The 22,232-nt window shown below is 34.8% G+C and overlaps 1 protein-coding gene across 1 annotated transcript in view; it reads right to left on the reverse strand.

The window, feature by feature from the left end:
• Nucleotides 1-11,609: 11,609 nt before the first annotated feature.
• Nucleotides 11,610-22,232, reverse strand: part of LOC129228333 (uncharacterized) — a 16,717-nt gene continuing 6,094 nt past the window's right edge. The window contains exons 2-3 of the mRNA XM_054863012.1: nt 13,270-15,146; nt 11,610-11,798 (exon numbers count right to left, since the gene is read on the reverse strand). Coding sequence (XP_054718987.1) covers nt 11,610-11,798; nt 13,270-15,146 — 2,066 coding nt within the window. The remainder of the gene's footprint in view (nt 11,799-13,269; nt 15,147-22,232) is intronic.

Below are 22,232 nucleotides of genomic sequence, written 5' to 3' on the forward strand. Positions count from 1 at the left end.
TTTATTAAGAATTTTTGTGGTATTTTTTATGTGTAACTAAGTGCTTTCCAGTAATTAAACCTTTTTTCATCTAGTTCGAACAAAAAACAACTATCAATTTTTAACAATTATTATATGAACTAGAAAGTCCCCCATCAAGGTATGACGGGTGAAAATTGCTTCTACTCTTCTACATTTGAACGAAGCCATTGCCTGATATTTTGATGTTTGAAATTTTAACCCTAACTCCAGTGGATTAACCCTAAACTCCAGTGGATAGCTTTAATTTTCAACCATTTTTTCGTTTCTTCATTCCCTTAAAATGATTGTCTTACCAGTAAAACAGTTAAGTTACCGGATCGAGTTCAGTCTTGTCACAATAAAGCCTTTCCCTACATGTCAAACATTACCAAAACACATTATCAAATTATCATGCCTTGGCGCGAGTTTCATTGTTGAAACTACTCGCTAGGATCGATCGAGGCTACTCGATCATTGGCTTTTATTTATATGCGGATAATTCCTGCTTCATCTGAGAAGCAAAATGCATCGAATGTTCTTATTTAATCATGTATGCATGGTCTAAAAACTTAAATTGTATACGTTGCTTACTTTCACCAAGAACTAACATAAGGTGTTGTGTGAAATATCAACTAGAATAAAGTAAAATTATCTGATAGATAATGGTAAGTTGAAACCTGGCTCTTCATGCAAAAGAAACTTAAGGGCTCTTTTTTTCATTTATTTTTTACTGTAATAAGTGTATTGAAAATCAAGGGTGTTTCATAATTCATAATATGAAAAGGGTTCAGTTTTAAAATTGTTTTTGCATGAACAATTTTTACAAAATTTTACAATGTTTACATGTACTTTTTCCTTTAGCCTTCTTTCATTGGTTTCTTCTGTCAAAATCTTCATTCAATATGCTATATGAAAAAAATCTTGTCCCTGGAATTCAATATTTCTTACACTTTCTGTCCAGTTAAAATTTTACTGTAATAAGTCAAATTTTTCAGTCGGTATAAAATTTTGCAAATATGCATCAATATTTTTACTTATTCATTTTTTGGCCCTTAGTTGACTGCAGTAAAATTTGAAAAGTTCCCAGAATTTCGGAATATTTTCTAAGATTCTGGGGGTAATGGGAGTGCTTTTTCTTTGTATAAATTAATGTTTCCAACATTGTACCATATTTTGATATTAAATATGTACTTTAGTATATAAGATGCTTTTTTTTCCAAAAATTTACAAGTTATTTTAACAATTTCTGAAAAATAAAAAGGTTAAATTGTTTTGTTCTTTTAATGTTACAAATTAAATGCAAGTTTAAGAATATCAATATTATTAAACTGATGGTTTGAAATGTGAGTTTTGTAAACACATGTTTCAAAGTTAAGAGGAATGTATATCTAACAAGAAATGGATTTCAAAATGATTGTGTACTTCAAACAAAAATACGATTTTTTTTTGGTTTTCTAAAACTTTCAGTTTCAACATGCAGTAGACTCTTCTTTTATGCCGGTCTGTTATATGTGGTTTCGATTATACATTAGGGTGGGGCGAAAAATAAAAAGTTTTTCCGATCAACTAGTAATAGTTGCCAAAAGTTGTCTTTGGTGATAGTTAGCAAAAGTGCAAAATTTGATGAAGATCGGATAATATCTTCAGGGGGCGCTGTGGTCACAAAGTTTTATTATAGATTTTTTCCCGGATTTCATGGTTAAAATACGAAAAATAATGCTGTTAACTTATATCATTGCATTTTTTTACTCATAAGATTTATTTATGCACTGAAAACATATGAAATAACCCATAAAAGTTCTTTTATGTTATTTATTTATATTTCCAGCATCTTAAAAAGAAACAAAAAAGTAAAAAATAGTGACTTTTAGGACAATACTAAGTAAAAACTGATGAATTTTACAAAATGTGACACAAAAATTATGAAAATGCAAATATATTAGACAAATAAAATTAAACAGCACTATTGAAACAATAATAAACAATTTTAAAAATCTGTAAAAATTTACACTACATACGTGATACAAATTTATGTGTCACAGTTAGAGCTTTTACGAAAATAGTCTTTTTTACTTTCAAAGAAAGGCAGTTCCTTTCGAGCCTCTAAACGTGCATGAATGAAACCATCCCTGGCTTCTATTCCACTTACGGCCAGAGATGCATCCGTCACCAACTTTACGCAGCGCTCCACAGATTGAGTATGACAAGGAAATTTGCACATGTTTTGAAAATGAGGAACATCTCCGGTTTTCACTAAGTCATGTAGCTCGTCCTCAGTTAGTATATTTGTTATAGGAGGTTTTGTTATAAGCACTTCTTCACACTGCCAATTGATCAAGTCGACATAGTCGGAAGAAGAAAAGTTAAGGTCAGGGATGGTAAAAGTACGGATATCATTATTGTTCACAGAATTAGTGTCTCGTACTCTCAAAATCCGACGAGCAGCTAACTGCCGTACATGCCTTCGATCATCATTTAACATCGCCAGCAAGATGTTTTCAGGATGTGCAAAAAAGGCATTCCGCTGAATGACTGGATCGATGACATGTAACAGGTCGTCTGGCAAATAACGCGACAGATGAATAACGTGCCACAAGTTTCGTGCACCATCCTTGCATGCTGAGTTGCACTTAATTAGAAACCAGCAAGGTGTATAAACTTTAATAACGAATGAAACAAGCATTTTTAAATTTCCTGTTGGATATTCTGTGCCGATGTACAAACGCAAAATCCGACTGGCTGTCGTGAGCCATCTAGAATGACTCAAGGAACCAGGTACTCTTTCAGAAAGGTGTACGGAGCAGTTGCCACTAATAACGGCTTCAAATATTTCCAGTAGATATTTTTGGTCAGTACTTAGGTCCCCTCGGTCGATAGTTGGCATGTTTTGAATATTGCCCTCAACGGCTTTATATTTCACTATCGGTAGTGATTCGCAGCCTATCAACATTTTGCCAATAGGACCGCTGAATCCTCGGGGATTAGTACTTGGTCCATCCAAGTATTCTACTAAATGGCGAAGCAGCAATTCGTTGCCATGAAGCTGGCATATTAACCACTGCAATGGTCTGTGAAAGAATGTTTCAAGGCGTAAAATCACGCCACTTTTTCTTCCGGTATTTACTGCAGTACCGTCACATCCGACGGCGCACAACTGAGTAATATCAATTTTGTTTTCGACAATGAAATCCAGTATGCCGTTTGCAATTCCTTCTGCGTTTGATCGATTTGGCGAAATATGTCCTAAGTATTTATTATATGGCAGCATAACCAGTGTTACATGTTCTTCAATAATTATTTTTCGATGATAACTGCCGGACACAGATTGTTCCAAGAACAATGTACTATCCTTTCGGCCATCAAAGTACAGACCTTGTACATCAGCACATTTTGGCCCTTGGTGATGAGCTTGCAGATTTTTTCTCACTTTTTTACGCTCTCGTTTCACTTTGCTTGGATCGATTATATTTGAAGATGTTTCAGGAGAAATTAAGCTCACGTCTTCTAATATGGATGATGCCAACGCGGCCGCTGATCTATTCGAAACACCGTATCGGTCACACGTTTTAGAAAATTTGTTCAAACTGACTCTTGCTTGCGAAGTGCTTGCTTTATAATTTATAACTATAAATTCAGGATCCTTTTCGTCCGTACCTTCTATTGAATATTCTTTATCAATTTCTGTTTCTTCAGAACCTTCTTCACGGGTATTAACTATGCTTTCCCTCTTCATTCTTCTTTCTTTTTTTGTTCAAAACTCAGTTTTAATTTTCTTGTGGTTTGAATATCAAAGTTTCCAATAAACATTTTTCTATCACCACGCTGATCAAAAAGAAAAAGTTGTTCTTTGGAAGGAACTTTGCGAGTCTTGTCGCAGTTACACGCACTGAAACGGCATTTACAACAAGCGATGTCGAAAAGTTTTTCTCGAGCTTCGGATGAAAATAACTGCATCTTTGCGTTAAACGCATTTGTTTTAACAGATTTTTTGTTCATAGTTTTCTTCAGGTTTTTATATTTGCCGTGAAATTGTCGAATCATTTGAACGATTCGTTTATGTGAAACTATAGGAATAGAGGAACGATGCCATATCTCTTCTAACTTCGTGGCTACGTCTTCTGCTATCTCAGTCACTGTGGGCTCTTTGGAAGAACTAAACTGTTTCTTTTCGTGTGCAAGAAATAAATAATACTTAAATACATCTTCATACGTAGGTAGCACAGAATCAGACAAATTTTTTGGTGTTCCGAAAATGGAATCTTTTAACATTTTCCTTGTTTTTACTTTCGATCCAGCACAATAATCCTTCGAATGTTTTCCGCTCATTATGGTGTTAGAGATGGCGTTTCAATGCACTGAAAATATAAACATACACTGTGCTGTGCACTCGATGCTGTAGAAATGCATCTGGAACTTTTCTCGGTTAGAGTTCAAGGTTGTATGACGTATTTAAATGGCATTTCACATGATTCTAAGAGCTCGACGGCAGTGTCTCTTCAAATTACGGAGTTTTTATAACAAAACCATGCATTGCTTTCTTTTAATGCTAACGTTTAGTGACCAAATTTCTTTTGGAAGCTATTCTATATGTTCTTAATACATACATGTCCTTTAGAATTAAAAAAGGTGAAATTAAAGTTTGATTTTTACATTGAAACCATGATATTATAGGAAAAAAACAATGTTAAAACTTTGCGATCGCAGCGCCCCCTGAAGATATTAACCGATTTTCGTCAAATTTTGCACATTAGCTAACTATCACATAAGACAACTTTTGGCAACTATTACTAGTTGATCGGAAAAACTTTTCATTTTTCGCCCCACCCTATTATACATGGTTTAAGATTTGTCACCTTTTTTTTTTCTTTTTTTTTAAATTTTACGCAGATGAGTTTTGGTTTTACACGGATGCAAAATGCAAACTTAAAATTTTCCTTTCTTTCAAAATCCAAACTCCTAAAGATTGTAAATTACATGCAATAAACTGTATTTTGGAGTGCTAATAATTGAGCTTGGGCCACTGGAGACATATAATGCGATTGTTTCCAGAGCTCATTCTAGAAGTGAAGTTATTAAACTCACTGGAAAAAGAGCTCTTGTGGGTGACAAAGGAAGACAAAACAAACAAGGATACCGACATCGGTGACGCACAACCAAAAACGTTCACATTGGCAATTTTGAGCCATTCCTAGACAATAGAAATGATCTTTCTCATTTGTTAGTGAAGGAAGATTCTATCATGGAAATGACACAAGTGATCATGGATGCGTTAATGCTCTGCAAAGAATTATAGAGAAAAATACTGTATGACTGCCAAAAGACTATCATAGCCAGCTCTTCTTTATAAAGAGAACATGAAATTAGTTTGTTTCCTTTATGCATGTTGTGCATAAAAATCGATATAAGTACACATTAAACTTATATAATTAGTCATCGCTAGAATGAATTATTTTTTTATCTATGGAACCTAACCCCTATTTTAACACAACTATTAGGTAGGCTTGCCAGACGTCCCGGTTTTCAGACAAAATTCCGGCGTCCCGGCCGGTTTACTTCACGTCCCTGAAAAAGATACGTTTGATTTAAATGACCAAAAAAAGGTTTAAAAATAATTGAGTGTGAAGGATTATTTAGGGGATAATTACTTTATCATTTGTAACATTGGCTAAAATTAAAATCGGATTAGTTTGTGAGGATTTTTACAGCGAGATATAAACTAAAAAAGACTCTAAAAAAAGTCCCATAAAATGAAAAGTAGTGTTCAATTTTTTATTCCTCATTCAAAGTGGTTTTTCTAACTAAAATAAATTGGAAATATTTACATCTACGAAGTGTGATGTTGAAAGTTTATCTGCTTATGTCATTTTTTATTACCTCTGTTTTATGTTCATAACTATTAACCATTTTTCATAGCATTGAGAATAAACTCCCCTACACTCCAAAATTCAGCTATAGGTGTGTACCCTTTTGAATACTAGCAGCGCTGGTGGGGGGGGAGGGGGGCACTTTGGTGTCCTAGTTGAGCATTTCAGAAATCTAGCAAGCCTACTATTGGGTCTCAATTTACGTGTTGTTGATTTATGCGGCGTTTCCGTGGAATGTAACCCCTGCGTAAAATGAGGGTCTACTGTATTTGTGACTAAAGAGTGGGAACCCTGAGATGTATCCTTCTTTTCCAGGTTTTGGCCAGAAATACCAATTTATTACATTATAAGAATATTTTATTGATTTTTTACAAGACATTTCATTTACAAGTATGTTGGCTGTGAAAAACACTTGAAAAATAACTTAAAACTGACATCTATAACACAAAAATTACCTTTTTTTTTAATAAACAAATTTTCCTTTATAATAAAACATGTTCCAAATCTCTGGTAGTAGGATCTTAAAAATATTTATCAATTTCCAAACATGCTTTTAGAAAATATGAATCTCTATACATGCATTCTCTTTTAACCTTATTCACAAATGTCTCAATGTTAGTTAAGGAATGTTTGAAATTAAACTTTCAAGAACAAATTGATTTTTAATTTCTCTGCCATCTTAGTTATTGACACAATTTTTATTTCTACTGTAACAATTATAAGCAGCATCATTAAGTATTGTAAAAGTAAGTATCAATATCAAACATGTTTTGCCTCCTCACAATTAAAGAAGAAAGAAAACAAAATGAAATTTTATTATACTTTTCCTTTATACTATCATTTATCATGTATACTGCATAAGCGTCACTGGTGAATTTTTAAAAAGTCAATCTGTGCCTCATACATCTCTTGTGGATCCAGTACTCTCTACCCGAAGACATAATGATATCACGAATAAAGTGCAGTAATTTTAACATTATGGAAAGATACCAGTGATATCCTGTGCCTGATTAACCTCTAAAGCTAGGGGAAGCTCAATCTCATTTGGGGCCCTCTGCTTTCTGTTTGAACATTTTTTTGAGCAATCACATTGCTTATTGTTCTCACTTGACTGTTTTGGCATCCTATGATTTTATTTTCCCCCCGCCTCTCTCAGCAGTACCACCATCCCCTCCTGATACTGCTCCTCTAGCGAAAACAATCTCCAGGTTGAGTTTATATCCTACACACACACACACACACTCATACATACACACGCACACACACACACACATACATACACACCTACACGCAAACACACACACACCTACACACGCAAACACACACACACCTACACACGCAAACATACACACACATCCACATACTCATGTCTCCACACAGACACAAACACACACGCCTACGCACACACTTGTGATGGCGAAAATCATAATTTGAATTCCAGATGTCAAAATTCAAATTAATTTGTTTATTTATTATTTTTTTTAAATTTCTACATGCAGTGACAAACAACTGGTTGCTATAATGCTCAAGTTTCTTTGTAAGCTGCATCAACGAGGGGGAAGAAAACGTATTTCAGTGAGCATTGCTGCATGAGAGCTGAAAGCAAATCGATTATTAATCGCTGTTTAGAATAATGATAAAAAAAACAATAGCAACGTTACATGAAACCGAGAATGCATCACTTCGCTTCATTCGAAACAAATATAATTATTCTATCATAAAACTGGAATAATATTCAATCCATTTCATACAAGGAACAAAAATGAACCTGATCATTAAGCAACGAAAGACAAAAAAATCTTATCGTGTATCCTAAACTACTTCTTTCACACCCATTTAGGAATAAGTCTTATCATTATTAAAAACATTATTAAAAATTTACTGCTCAAAATTTTAATGCAATTTTATTGTGCACAACTGTTGGGACATCCACAAAAAGGTAGTTATGTTTCTTTAAAATTAAAGTGAGGACATCGCTATTTTCTTGAAGATTAGCAATGTATTGATATTTATAATTGCTTATTTTTTCTTATGGAAAGAAAAGCAAAACTTCATGCCTATAACAGTTGTTTAAGGTTAGGTTCTAATTTAAAAAACCCGTTACCCATACTCTCCAAATCTTTTCTACATTTAACAGGGCCGGATTTGGAAGTGTGGAGGCCCCGGGGCAACGAAGGAGTGGAGGCACCTAATCAGGGTTTGAAAAGATCATCATATTTTCGAAAATACCCGATATTTTGATATAAATCCGAATATTTTGATATACATATGCATATATCCGATATTTTCGACCCGGTGAAAGTTAGGATATTTTGTAAAAATGTTATTGTGGGGGCCCCTTTGTTGTGAAGGCCCCGGGGCAGTAGCCCCGCCTGCCCTCCCCTAAATCCGGCCCTGACATTTAACCATTTTTGTAGAAAATGTCCTGAATGTTATGATTTTGAAAACTGTAGATAAATTTAAGAAGTTCTATGGGAAAAAAAACTCATTGGAAATAATAGTGTAAAAATTGCACTCATAACCTATTTTTGTTTTCTTTTCAATGTACTTTGAAAAACCTGCTTAATACTTGTGGGGAACAGATCTTTTTTAAAGTGTTACTGATCAATTAATAAATGAAGATTTAGTAATTTTTATGTAATGCTCATAGATGTATCAGATATGTTTCTTAATTACAGTACATTAATATGGTTCAAACTAATATAGTTTGATTTCAATGTCAGATGATTACACTTTAAGTAAATATTGATGTCATTGCTGAGTTTTACAATGGTGAACACTTTAATACAAAAGAATAAATAATTTTCATGTTGCTTAGATTGAAGTCAAAATCAGTACATATTTTCAATAGATGTTAAAGGAAGTACTACATAAATTCAATAAACCTTTTTTTTTCTTTTTTTGCAATGTTTTAAATTAAGTTTTAAAAAACTATTATTTGTTGACATGCCAAGATAAGTTTAGTTTAATAATGTCAATATATTTTGAAAATTTTGCATCAATATTAAAATGTTTCTAATAAAACCCTTGAAAGAAATGTTATATAGAAACTTAAGCTGAAGATTAAAAAACTAAAACATAAATATCTTAATGAACTTTGATCTTGTAATAAGTACAGTATATAGTAATGATTACAGAAACTTCGGAGTAGTTGCACATAAATTCTTGTCTTTACTAATTTAACAAATAAGGAGCTTTGTGAAAGAAGATGTGTGACAAGTAAGTAAATAAGAAACTTGTGTTTGAAGTCTTTGTCCTGTTCTCTTTCTTTGCTTGACGCTTTTTGTTTTTTAGTAAGGTGTAATAATGATGATACAAGGAAGGTGTTATTGTATATTTCGAATTTTTGAGCTGTTGAAATCCTTCAGTCTCGGTCTAATTTTTTTTAGTTTGAACGGGTATTATCACATCATGAAAAGCTTATCGTCTCGAGTTCTTCGATTCGGACGGATCTTGTAACATCATTAAAAACTTTCCAACTTAACTTCTTCAGTTTGTGCAGACCTTGTCACATCATTAAAGTTCTTCCAATTCAGATTCTTCGGTTTCGTGCGAATCGTATCACATCATTAAAAACTTTCTAACTTAACTTCTTCAGTTTTTGCAGACCTTGTCACATCATTAAAGTTCTTTCAACTCAGGTTCTTCGGTTTCGGGCAAATCTTGTCACATCATTAAAAACTTTCCAACTCAACTTCTTCAGTTCGTATAGATCTTGTCACAACATTAAAGCTCTTCCAAATCAAGTTCTTCGGTTTCGGACGGATCGTGTCACATCATTAAAAACTTTTCAACTCAACTTCTTCAGCTTGTACGGATCTTGTCGCATCATTAAAGCTTTTCCAACTCAAGTTCTTCGGTTTCGTGCGAATCTTATCGCATTATTAAAAACTTTTCATCTCGTCTTCTTCAATTACGGCGAATCATCGCATTGGTTAAAATAGTTGTATTCTTAGAACTTTGCTGAAAAAGGAGACATCTTTGCTTTAAAAGAAGATTACAGGTTCATTCAGTCAAAAATTTACATCTAAAGTAGTACTAAACACGTTCTTCCACAAAGCTCTTCAATTATAAACACTTTATTTAGCTACTGTTTTGGGTGCTACTCTTCTCCTAAAACCGGAAAATAGTAGAAATTTAATATGGCAAGCAGTTTGTTGTCTTTGACAAAAAGTTGACCAAAAGCAGTTTGTTGTCTTTGACAAAAAGTTGACCACAAACATTAAATTACCTTCTCCAAAGACTAAAATAATTTTGATATTCCTTTTCCCAGAACCCGAAAAATACCGAACTTCAGGTCCATATCCCACTTAGATTTTGAGGATAAAATATTCTGCAATTGCAACAAGTTTTACAGCAATTCCCCAACTTTAACATGAATGGGAATCAGCATTTTTCTCACCCGTAATTTGTAATAACAATTCTGTTATGAATTTTATCTGCATAATTTCCTTCAATAATTGAGCTAATCTTTAGGAACATTAATTGAGTTATTGCCGAACTTCAATTTTTATTTTTCGTTAAAGAATGAATATGTAAAATTTAAAAAAAAAATGAATTTTCACTTTTTTGCCCGATTTCTAGAATTTAAGAGAATTTACCAATCTCCAGCTGTATAATTTCGATTAATCTTCCCTTATCCTGGACCGGACTTCACCTGCATGATTTTAATATTGGTACCAGAAGATTTCGTTTAAAAATGAATGCATTATTTGTCTTCTATTAGATTTGGTTTGATGCATGGAAATATTTGGAGCTAAGTCAAGGGCAGATATCCAGCTTTCAGTTTAAGAGCAGGTCGTTATCGGAAAAGAGGGGCGGGGAGGAGGAAAGTGCAATATTTGGATACATATAGGAAGCTTGGGGTGATTTTTTTGATATATGTTGCTTTTAGGCTATATTTCGTCGCTCATGACCCTCCTCCAGATCCGCGCATGAGTTAAGTGCGCTGGTTTCATTCTTTCTTTTTATTGCTAAGTATTAAAAGAGCTGTAAGAAAATTACTAAATAGACTTGCAATAACCATGATGCAACAAGATTTTTGTCGTGACATTTTAATTAAGCTTAGTTTTCTGAAAGCACAGATAATCTAAATAAGTTCCAAGAGAGGTAATGAATTAAGAAGAACGTTCTGAATTACCACAAGAATGCAAAAGTATTGAATATGAAAATTAAGACTTGTTCTTCAGTGCCATGGTCCGTGAAGGTATGAAAACATTCCCTGGAATTTTCACAACCTTGTATTGGATGTTTAAACTTTCATCCAATCTTCACAAAGAAAAAGAAACATGCCATGGCATAAATAATTATAATTTTGCAATCATATATTTGTTGCATCTTTCTTTTTCTTCATGATCATTTTTGAAAATTTCTGAAAATTCGTATTTTGGACGAACTCCTTTTTGCCTGACATGAAAAATGTTTTCTTTGTTTTCGGTGAAAATTAGCATTACGGTTTTCTTGTAAAAAAGAAAAAATTGTGTTCTCAGGCAGTAAGCCATAAAGGTACCATGTAGGTTACGAGCCGGTCGGTAAGCATACTGGGGATTGGCGGGTAAGTGTCCGGGGTGGGAGGAAGTAGCCTGTTTCGATTACGATGCAATAAAATTCAACCACACAGTTTTGTGAATAAATGATATGCTGGACAACTTTACTTAAAAAACAATTTGAGCCGATTTTTGATTCCTTCTGAGAAGAGTAGCTACCCAAATCTAGTTCCTTGAACATTCCTACACCATGTAATTATCACGCAGGTCGCTTGATCCGGAGGAACACAAAGGTAAGAGCTATGGCAATACCAACAACAAAGACAATTCCAATGGCCATGCCGACCATGTTGAGGGCTCGTCTTCTTCTCTTGTGCAGAAAAGTACGCCTGTAATGGGCTTCCCAATCACGGAAATTGATGGGATAGGATCTATACAACTCGTCCATCTGTAAAGCAAATCAAGAGTTATATTTCTATCAAAAACGACGGAGTTTGACGATGGATAAAAAAATAGTTATATTTTGAAATATTTCTTAATTTGCATAAATCATGAAATCATGTGATTAGTCCGCATTGTGATACATTGGCTTTTTGTGCAAGACTTTCTAAAAATAACAATGTACTTCAGAAATGATTCAAAGAAAATTGATTTTTAAAACCCGCTACACATTATCCTCATAGAGCTTTTTGTTTCAGCAATAGCAATTATTGAGAAAAAAAAGCATGATAGTGTTAGGTGTTTGACCAGGTAAGGGAGTTCGTTTTTTTTTGGGGGGGGGGGGGGGAACAGCCTTCCGAAACTTATAATTCAGTATATGCCTCATTGGTCGGTCACGTGCTCTGGTACTATACCAGTAGTATTGGCGGAGAGGTACATTAGTATACTGAATCGATTGCAAAAATGTAGTATAGTCATCAAATGCTTGAACTTCTTAAAAGGTCCATTTCAAGAAAAGTTTCACTTTTAAACGCATGCTTTAAAAAAGCAACTAAAAGTAACTGTATTTATATACGTCTTTAAAATATTTATTGATTTTAGTTATTAGTTAGTTAATTTAGTTATTTCTCAGGGATTTACAGCCGTGAATACCTACCTATTGAATTCAAATTGCCTTTTTTTATTCACTGAGGAATGGAATGAAGAATGCTACTTTACTGATCTCACTTCGCGCAAACCTTATGTCTTGATTTCTGACATAAAAAGATTTATATAGTCTTTGTAATTAGTAGAAACTAGTCATACGATCGTTTTTAATTTAGTGGAATAGCTTCTGTTTAAGTAATCACACAACTTTGATTTTTAATGCTAAAATTCATATGAAATTGATCCTATTTCTTGACATAAAATTTTACAATTATGTCAAGAATAGAAATTAACAGTTTTCCTCATTTTCGCATACGAAATTACACCTTACGCCATATCTACAACGCTAATCTAACAGAAGTAAACTGTGTTTTATAATATCTTTTCACTATAAATAAACCATCCAAGAATCTATGATAAAAATTTTTTTAACATTTTGATCTATCAACGCATTCTAGTGTTAAGATATCATCTCGATTCGTTCAGCAGTTAAAGAATTAGGATGTTTTACAAATATGCATATTTTTTCCTACCTCTAACAATGTATTGTTTCTCGCACGTTAGGTGACAAAAATTGATTTGCAGTCGAAAAAATTAGTCTCAGTTTCCGAAATCTCTCCAAAAGCTAAGCATTGTTGAGAAACGGCTTGTTTTCAAAAATCTTGCATTTGTTTGTAACTCAAGTTTCGCTCATATGTAATTTGAAGAGAAGAAAAAAATGTTTAGGAATTTAATAATTTGATGCAGAAGTACTTGATAAAGGTGTAAATGAGTTAACGTGATGCGCGTTAATCCGATAAAAATGAGATTATGATTATGAGGGAAAAAAATACCTTGACAGGCTCTTTCAAACCCCTGGGAATTAATGGAGGAGCCTTTTTAGATTTTAATCCATTCTCTTTTACACTTTGATTTTTATTCATTGTATGACCATTCAGGTGTGGTAAGTTCACCAAAAACGTTGCCGGACTAACAGGGTTACCATTTCCATCTTTTGGGAGCCTAAATCCTGAATGTAAATGCCTATGCTGTGATAAGTCTGTGTCAGATGCAAATTTAACTCTTCTATGAGACATGCAGTAACAAGTACAGTCATGACCAGCTAAGTGCTGAGGAGAGTTATTATCGAGGACGGATGCTAAGCAGTGTTCACATTTACATTTCTTAGGCTCTCTTAGGGAACGTCTTTCAGACAATGACTTCTTGAGATTACTGGAATTTGTTTGAGAAGTGTCCGTCTCCCTAGAACTGCCATCAGGTGAGTAACGAGTACCAGATCCATTATTTTCTTTTGAAGACGAAGACGTTCTTTTATCTTCATTATTCTTTTGTCTCTTCGGATGGGCATCGAGTAGATTTTTAGAATTGGTATAAGGTGCCCACGAATGTCTTGCTCTTGCGAGATCGTGGTGGTAATATAGAGGATAAAACACGTCATCATCAGATGATGGTGGAAATGGATTGTGATGATGGTGCATGCAGGAACAACACATCCCAGGTATTTGCGGAAGATATACATTGTCGTAACTCCAATGACCTGGCAAAAGTTGATGGAAAGCCAAAGGTCTGTTTACGTTGTCGCAAAGTTTGCATTTATGTGTCATGTGGGAGTCCTGTGTGTCTGAGGTTTCTTTGCTGCTTTCAGTGGAATCTCTTTTTGATTCTTTTTCTAATGAAGGTTTACTTCCACGATGTTGATGCTTTCTTGGTTTCGAGAAATTGCTGAGACTGGACCCACTTGATTCATCTTGACGGGTGACTCCATTAATTTCTTTTGAAATCAATGTCTTTGGCGATGTCGAGCTGGAAATACTTTTGCGATCTAAAGATTTTCCTCCAAGAGCGCTGTCTGTCCGCGTAACCATCACAACATCACCATTCGTTAGCGAACTTGATTCTCTTTTTGGCACTTTGCTGCTAAGAGCCCTTGTGAGAGATTTCATCAGATCACTTTTAGTCTTTTCGATTTCAAAATCTTTTGAAGAATGACTTGGAGGTTTGGCATCCAATGAATCCAGAAACGTCTCGTCAAGTCGACTGCTGTTGTCTCTTTCTAGAAGTTTCTGGAGCTTATCTTTGATGGCTGGTCTTTTGCTGTTACTAGAACTAGGCTTTTGGTTCGAGCTAGTGTCCGTTATGCTGGACATGGTAAGGCTGTCGAACGGTTCTTGCGATGACGAGTCGCTGCTGCCACCGTAGTATGAATTGGCACTGAAATCACGACGACTACCGTCTGTTGACGAGTTTGAAGATAAGACTATGACGTCTTCTGGATATGACACCCTGTGTACATCAGCTGATACGACCACTGCTTCAGGATGGGAACAGTCGTCCGAATCTGAGCTCATGCGTCGTGACTCTTCCAAAGATCCCACATCATCACTCAGACTATCAACTGTCGTTGTGGTCAGACTCTTGAATTGGCAGCTGGAGGAATATCCAGTATCATCTGATGAAGCAGCTCTTCTTTCTACTTCTTCACTGATGGAGCGTTTCAGACGATACGATGAAGGCGGACTTTTATCTTCTAACTGAGTTTCGTCTTCTTCAAAAATAGGGTTGACCCGGTTGACGGAATAAACTTCCGGGAAGGGAGATTTCGTCAAGTGGCTACAGTACAGGGGATCATCAGTGAGCACGAATGGCATAGGCTCGCGATGAGCCTGCCAGTGACTTAGCAGAAGTTTCAACATCTTCCTCGAACAATCCCCTGTAAAGGAAAAAGAAACAGTAAGCAAATAATTGTAAGCCTGATAAATTTTGAAATACTGAGAGAAGCTCTCGGCAATCATTGTAAAAAGTTTTATTTTACTACAAATGCATTATGACAATTAAAAAAAAAAATCTTGACAGTCGATAACTTCAAAATGGAATGTATTACGTACAAAATTAAACGATCCTCCTCCCCCACCACCAAATTTTAAATTTTTAATAATTTAATAAAACAAGAAAAGGTATGCTTATTATTAGCACACAATGCAGAAATCCACGTGCTTTAATTTTTAAAAGAAGAAATTCTCTGTGTGGTTAACACAAATTCATGCATGAAATACACATCAAAATACGTGCTATAACTTTGCTTTTTATTCAGGAAGTTACTTTTTATTCAGTAATAAATAATTCTTTGCTTTTTATTCAGTAAGTAAGGGTTGGTTTGTGCTAATTCTGTATTAGCTACCAGTTTGTTTGGCACTCTTGGCGTCTTTAAGAAGTTTTCCACCTCCAGCTCAAACATTCCTATGCCGGGCTGATAAGTGCTAATAAGCACGAAACTGCAGCCCTCGGCTGGAATTGACTGAGTTGGCGGTGTATTTCATGTAACTTTGAGTTTTGTTTAAAAAAATTCGTGTGCCAAATTCGTTTGGAGAGAGTGAGAGAATGAAAAGGAGAAGTGCGTAAGTATTATAACAAATAATCCAACAACCGTCATAATTACTATCAATCGTACAAAAAGTATTGCTTCTAATTACAACAACGTTAGTCTGAAGAACACGATCTCTTCAACAGCATGGATCTCGAAGAATGCTTCATACATAATGGTACCATATGCCATACAGCAACAGAAACTGTTAGTTTGTTAAAACATTGTTTTCCTGATTGTGTGATCTCCAGAGATGTTAACGTTACTGTTTGACCACCCAAAAATTTTACTTGACGCTATACGGTTTTTCTCTTTGGTGTTTAGTTAAGTCCAAGTTCTATGCTCAAAACTCTCAAGCTAATCCTCAACTTAAAAACGGGAAATTTAGCTTGTGATTACTAATATTGAGCATACTGAGTTGGGAATTTAAAAAAAAAAAGAATCAAATGATTGTGATATGCCAGTCAACCCGCCGCTGCTGTGAAGTCCAAGTGTCATTCCATAATTAATCTTAATATGCCACTAAATCTCATAAAAATTGATTACATATTTGAAATTTACTTTTTCAATCATATCCAGCGCACACGAAAGGGTCTCCATATGTCTTAGGAACATTATTTTTCTTAATAAGGGGGGACAAACCGTTATGTCATTAAGATGGACTTGGACATTATGTAAAAACAATGTGCCTGTATTGCGAAATACCTTTGGCATTTTCCATTTGATGGAAATTGGAATAAACTATTTTTATTAAAATAATTTTTTCCCAGTATACAGTAAAATGGTACAACTTTGTGCCAAGGGGGGGGGGGCAACAATGGGACACTGTTGCCATGGTGATGATTTTGCTCTCTAGTGGCCCCTTTTTACTTCCTTTTACAAAAAAGGAAGCATTGTATTCGCAAAAAATTTTTCACTCAAAAATCGGCCTGAATTTCCATTTTTCTCACCCCCGAATGAATGTTGAGTTTTTTTTTTCGATCCGACCACACGTGGATATATGCCTAGGAACCTACAGACACCCGAAATATTCATTTTGACAACCCTCGAGTTAATTATCACGAATTTTCTCGTGACGTCCGTATGTACGTATGTATGTGTGTATTTATCTCGCATAGCTCAAGAACGGAATGTCCTAGAAAGTTGAAATTTGGTACGTAGACTCCTAGTGGGGTCTAGTTGTGCACCTCCCATCTTGGTTGCATTCGGATGCCCCAAAGAGGGTCTTTTTCCCCTTTTTTTTGGGGGAAATCATTGTTAATTTCGATGTAAACTCAAGAGGTGTTATAATTTGTCGGACACTTTGCGATACATCGCCAGCCTTTTAATCGCCAAATCTTGTCTCTAACTTGGCGACAAATTTGGTGATTTTTTTAATTTTAAATTTGGTTTTGATTAGGCCACTGTTGGTGATATTTAGAGAGTAAACAATTGAATCACATTAAAACTGCAATGATGGGGAAATGACATTAAATTGAAGTAAAAGGAAGTCATGTGATGCACATATCAGCTCGTTTGAACTTCCGAGCTCTAAAAAATTCATCAGGTAGTGTAAACATTTAGGTAGCTAAAAACGCTAGATCAGAGATTGCCATTGTTGTTGTATACCTTAGAAAAATTAGTCGTTCTTAATGCGTGATTAGACTTAATCGTGAAAGAGCCAAAAGACTCCTTTGGGCAGACCACTTATGCAATTTTCCAAGATCTGTTAAGTTTAGATTTGCTTCACTATTTCGTCAGTTATGAATTAAGCCGCTTGTTGACATGGTTGTACCCCGTAGGGTACTATGGGCCACGGGGAAAAAAATTCTCCTTCCTTTTCTTTACAACTTAGATTTTTTTTTAACATTTCATTTGAAAGACGAGATGTGTAGCTGCCATTGCTAAAGTCCTCAAATTTTAAAATCAAAGATGTATAAGGAATTTTCATTGAAAACATCGAAAAATGGCCCATAGTTGGACCATTTTACGGTATTTGTTTAATCACATGAAAGGAAATTGACACAAAAATCACAATAGATATGCATAAAAAAGTTCAATCATTGAGAAGTTTGAGCTTTTCCGCAAGAAACTCATTCTGAGGAATATTTGAGGGCCCAATCTTAAACTTTTGGTAGGGAAAACAGAATCTTAATTTAACGAATGAAACTCCGAATGATTAAATATGAACATTCACACAAAACTGCATCCAATGGGGAAGACGCATTTAATTAATAAAAAAAACTGCAATATTTCAATACTGCCTTCAAATTTTCCGAATCGTCAAAAAATTTCTCGAATAAAGAAATTTTTTAGAAGGTCACAGTGACTACCATTTGGTCGCCCCTGGTTCGAGGTGCGGATTCGTCAATCAAGAATAAGAATATATAGCCCAGGGGACATAAAAGGTGTTTTTTCTTTGGTGCCCAGAGTTTAAGAACGGATTTGACATATATTTGGGGCTTAGAATCGAAATATGGAATTAGTTTTCCCTGTGCTGTTGTTTTACCCAAAATGTGCTGTTTTAACTCCTGTCTACGCACTTCCAAAGCATGTACTACTATAAGCTTCTAAAACAAGGATTGCTTCCAGCATATTTGCCCTATTGTCATTCTGCACTGCAGTCCAGCTACGTTCAGGAAAATTCACAACATGGAGTATATATCTGGAAGGTTCAGTAACAACGCTTCAATGAATTAAAGTCAACTGGTAAGTTCTTGCTTTGCATATATTCGCTTCGCATGATGTGGGACGAGTTGGATCTTTGTATATAATATTTTCAGGGCCCAAAATTAATGTAGAGGGTTACCCTAAACAAGCAATTTTTGGGGGGTCCTCTGCACAGTAGCGGATTTTAGGGGGGGGTCAAGGGGCCCTCCCCCCCAAAGGATAAATTAATTTAGCTATTTCATTTATTATTTTTATTTCACTTCTCTATAACAGTTTTTCAGTTATTTAAAAAGAACACCCAACACAAGCATATTTCGAACTACAGCATTTTTCCATAAAATACACCGCCAGCTCAGTCAATTCCAGCCGAGGACTGCAGTTTCGTGTTTATTAGCACTTATCTGCCTGGCTTATAAGTGCATGAGCTGGAGAACCTCTTAAGTAAGTCTAGAGTGCTAAACAAACTGGTAGCTAACGCAGAATTAGCACTGACCAGACAAGTGACCGAAGCCATGGTTCGGTACAACTCGAATATTGAAGGCAAGGCATAGTGATTTCTGTAAATTACCGCCCTATATATGGCCCCAATGTATCGGTAATTTACTGAAATCACTATGCCTTGCCTTCAATATTCGAGTTGTACCGAACCAATGTTTCGGTCACTCGTCCGGTCAGTGCTAATTCTGTATTAGCTACCAGTTTGTTTGGCACTCTAGGCTTTCTTAAGAGGTTTTCCACCTCCTAATCTGTCACTCTTGTGCCGGGCTAATAAGTGCTCATAAGCACAAAACTGCTGGAATTGACTGAGCCCTGCTATAGGGCCGTGAAGTACTGAAAAGCATTTTTGTTTGCAAATTGGGGATCAGAATATAGAACTGAAAAATACATTTAATTCACCGATTTCCAATTCAAGGGAACGAAATATCGCGATTCGTCCATTAATTCTTCTTTGATGGAATTAATTATTAACAGTTTTAAAAAAGTGTGTGTACGTGCCTAAAAGAGTCATTTCGATCCAGGAAGCTATTTGCGAAATAACAGGTTTCTTTTTTAGCTTATAAAAAACGCAAAATGAAAGAAATCACATGGTAGTTTCTTTGCAAAACCATGATATTAATGGAAACGGCACTGAAGTATCATGGATTTAAAAACAAATCAGTAATTGCTTTGAAATTTGCCAAGAAATAATATCTGAATTCTTCAATAAAACTTATGTGTTATGAAGCTGTGATTTTCTTAATTACATACTATTTTATAACATGTAAATTACTTTATAAAAACTCAAAATGAGGTGTGGTTTTTTTTTATAACCATGCCTTTGTTATAATCATAATGACATAATGACAATGTTACTAATTAAAGCCGTTCATTTTATAGCATCTCGGTGATATTATATTGGGTTTGGTATTTAATTCGGTTGAAATGTTATTTTACGCGCACAGTCAAAGCATATTAGTGCATAATATTCATGTACCGAAAAGTAGATTTAATCGGCCTTAAGTAATCCTAAAAAACATTTAAAAACAAAGTCATGAAAACTTTGGTATGAAACATATTATATGCGGGGGGGGGGGGGGTGCGCTATTTAATTTCCAGGAGTTATTTCTGTATCTGCACCTGCCTCTGCAGTCAAAACTAAAAAACTTAAGCGTTTATGGAGAACCTGGGGGGGAGGGGGTTCAGGGGTGTTGAGATATTGAACCACTCATTCAAAATGCTTGTTGTTCGGAGACAGAACATCCCACACATGTACACCTACAGGTAAAAAAATTTAAAGGAGGCTCCCTTTAATTTTCTTAAATAATAGACTACTATACAATTTCAGTCTTTTGGGGGCCCTTAAAAATCGGGGATCCATGTCCAATTGCAGTTGGTCGTTTGGTAATTGAGCTCGATTTATTTGTTTAATACAAAAGGAATACAAATTCCATGTTTAGTTTTTTATTTGATCTATGGATGTAACTTAAACCCATGTCACACATATTTCAATGTTATATTTTAGAAATTTGAGGTCCTGTGCGAAATCTGATCTCATATTTGAACTCAGGGTGCCAAATTTATACGAAATCAGCTCCAAATACCATTGCACCAAAATGACTGCTCTCCTGTGTAATGCTTATTATTTGTTACTTTTAGAAAAGAAAATTTTTTAGAAGTTAGATATTAAAGTAGTCGTCTGCGAACTTACGCAAATGTTCAAGAAATCGTTATCGGATGATTGGCGAATATTAGTTTTCTTCAATTGGTGATCACATGATATCAAATGTTCCACGTGTAAGTATTCAGTAGAGCAGCGGTTCCCAACCTTTTCGTCCTTGCGAACCCCGTCCAAACTCCGAAAGAGGTTGGCGAACCCCTTGGGTACAAGGTAATAAATAAAAGGCAAAAAAAAAAAGTGCACACTCACATAGACAATAAAATTTGGGTTTTTTTTTTTTTTTTTTTTTTTTTTTTTGAGGCATTACAAATACTGCTACGAAAATGAATTACAAATATTGCTACGAACTAAAATGATCGCTAACAAATAAATGCAAAACAAATTCACCAAAATATAAACACAGCATAACATAATTATTCTGTGTTGAGCTTCAATCAACCTTGAAAAAAAATTTTTAATGTAAAGAATGATCTTTAAAATACCTTTCAAGGAACTGTCTTAGATTAACTAAATGAACTTTTTTCTTCCGATAAAGATATAGGGTCTGGTGGGGGGAAGTGGTCATATGTCAAATAAATGGCAATAGCTTGGAAAAAAAATGTTCGAAAGAATGTGAAAATTTTATTTTCGAGTAGGGCAGTTGGAAACTACATTTTGAATATAAAATTTTACAACTGGCAAAATTTTATTTGGTAAAAAAAAATATTTTGCGTGAATATGAAAATTTTAAAAATCTAAACACCTCTTTTAACTTCCCTGGGAAATTTTGTTTTTTAGAATTATGAACAGATTGACTGCACAGGAAGCTTCCTACATGTCTCAAGAACTCTTACTCATTAACAGTTAACTGAATCTATGTTAGATAATTTTTTAGAACAATTTAATTAAGATGGGGTAAAGTGGTCATAATCTTAGGCTTAACGAATATTGTTCTTCTAATGTCATTGAATCTTCAAGTATATGGCAGATACAAATTAAATATTAATTTTATTTAATATGTATTGTTTTTGCAGGAAACAGGTTAAATATACGAGTACATACGTATATATACGCATATATACTCGTGTAGGCACGTACATAGACGTATTGACATAAATGCACCAATAAATACGTAGATGGGTATCTGCAAGTATATTTTATCCATACAGCTATACATTCTACTATACACGTATATGCTCGCTTATACTCGTGTATATACGAACACTTATATACTCAGGTAGACACGTATATATGCGTACGTACTCGAGTAGACACTTACATACAAGCATAAGAAATACAAGTATATAGGGTGAGTTTAAACTCTTAAGCAAATTATTAAAAGGTGTTAGAGGGGAGGATAAGAAGTAAGGATCACATAAGGAACATATGGTCACAAATACAATGCTGACGCACTACTTGCACGCAAAGCCAGAAACTGATGGATGCAAAAAAGGTCACAAATTTATTACACAAAGACAATTTTACACAGCATTTTAGGTCTTAGAAAAGTTTTAAAGCGTTTGATGAAATTTGCGGCCTGCAGCTGTAATACATGCGTCGCATTCACTTATCACTCTCTGTTGCAATAACGAGACTTTTGAAAAACTTTCATCAGCCGCTGCACCTTTGTTGCGATGCGTTTATTAGAG

Source organism: Uloborus diversus, chromosome 8, assembly GCF_026930045.1.
Source record: "Uloborus diversus isolate 005 chromosome 8, Udiv.v.3.1, whole genome shotgun sequence".
NCBI classification, from domain to species: Eukaryota; Metazoa; Arthropoda; class Arachnida; order Araneae; family Uloboridae; genus Uloborus; species Uloborus diversus.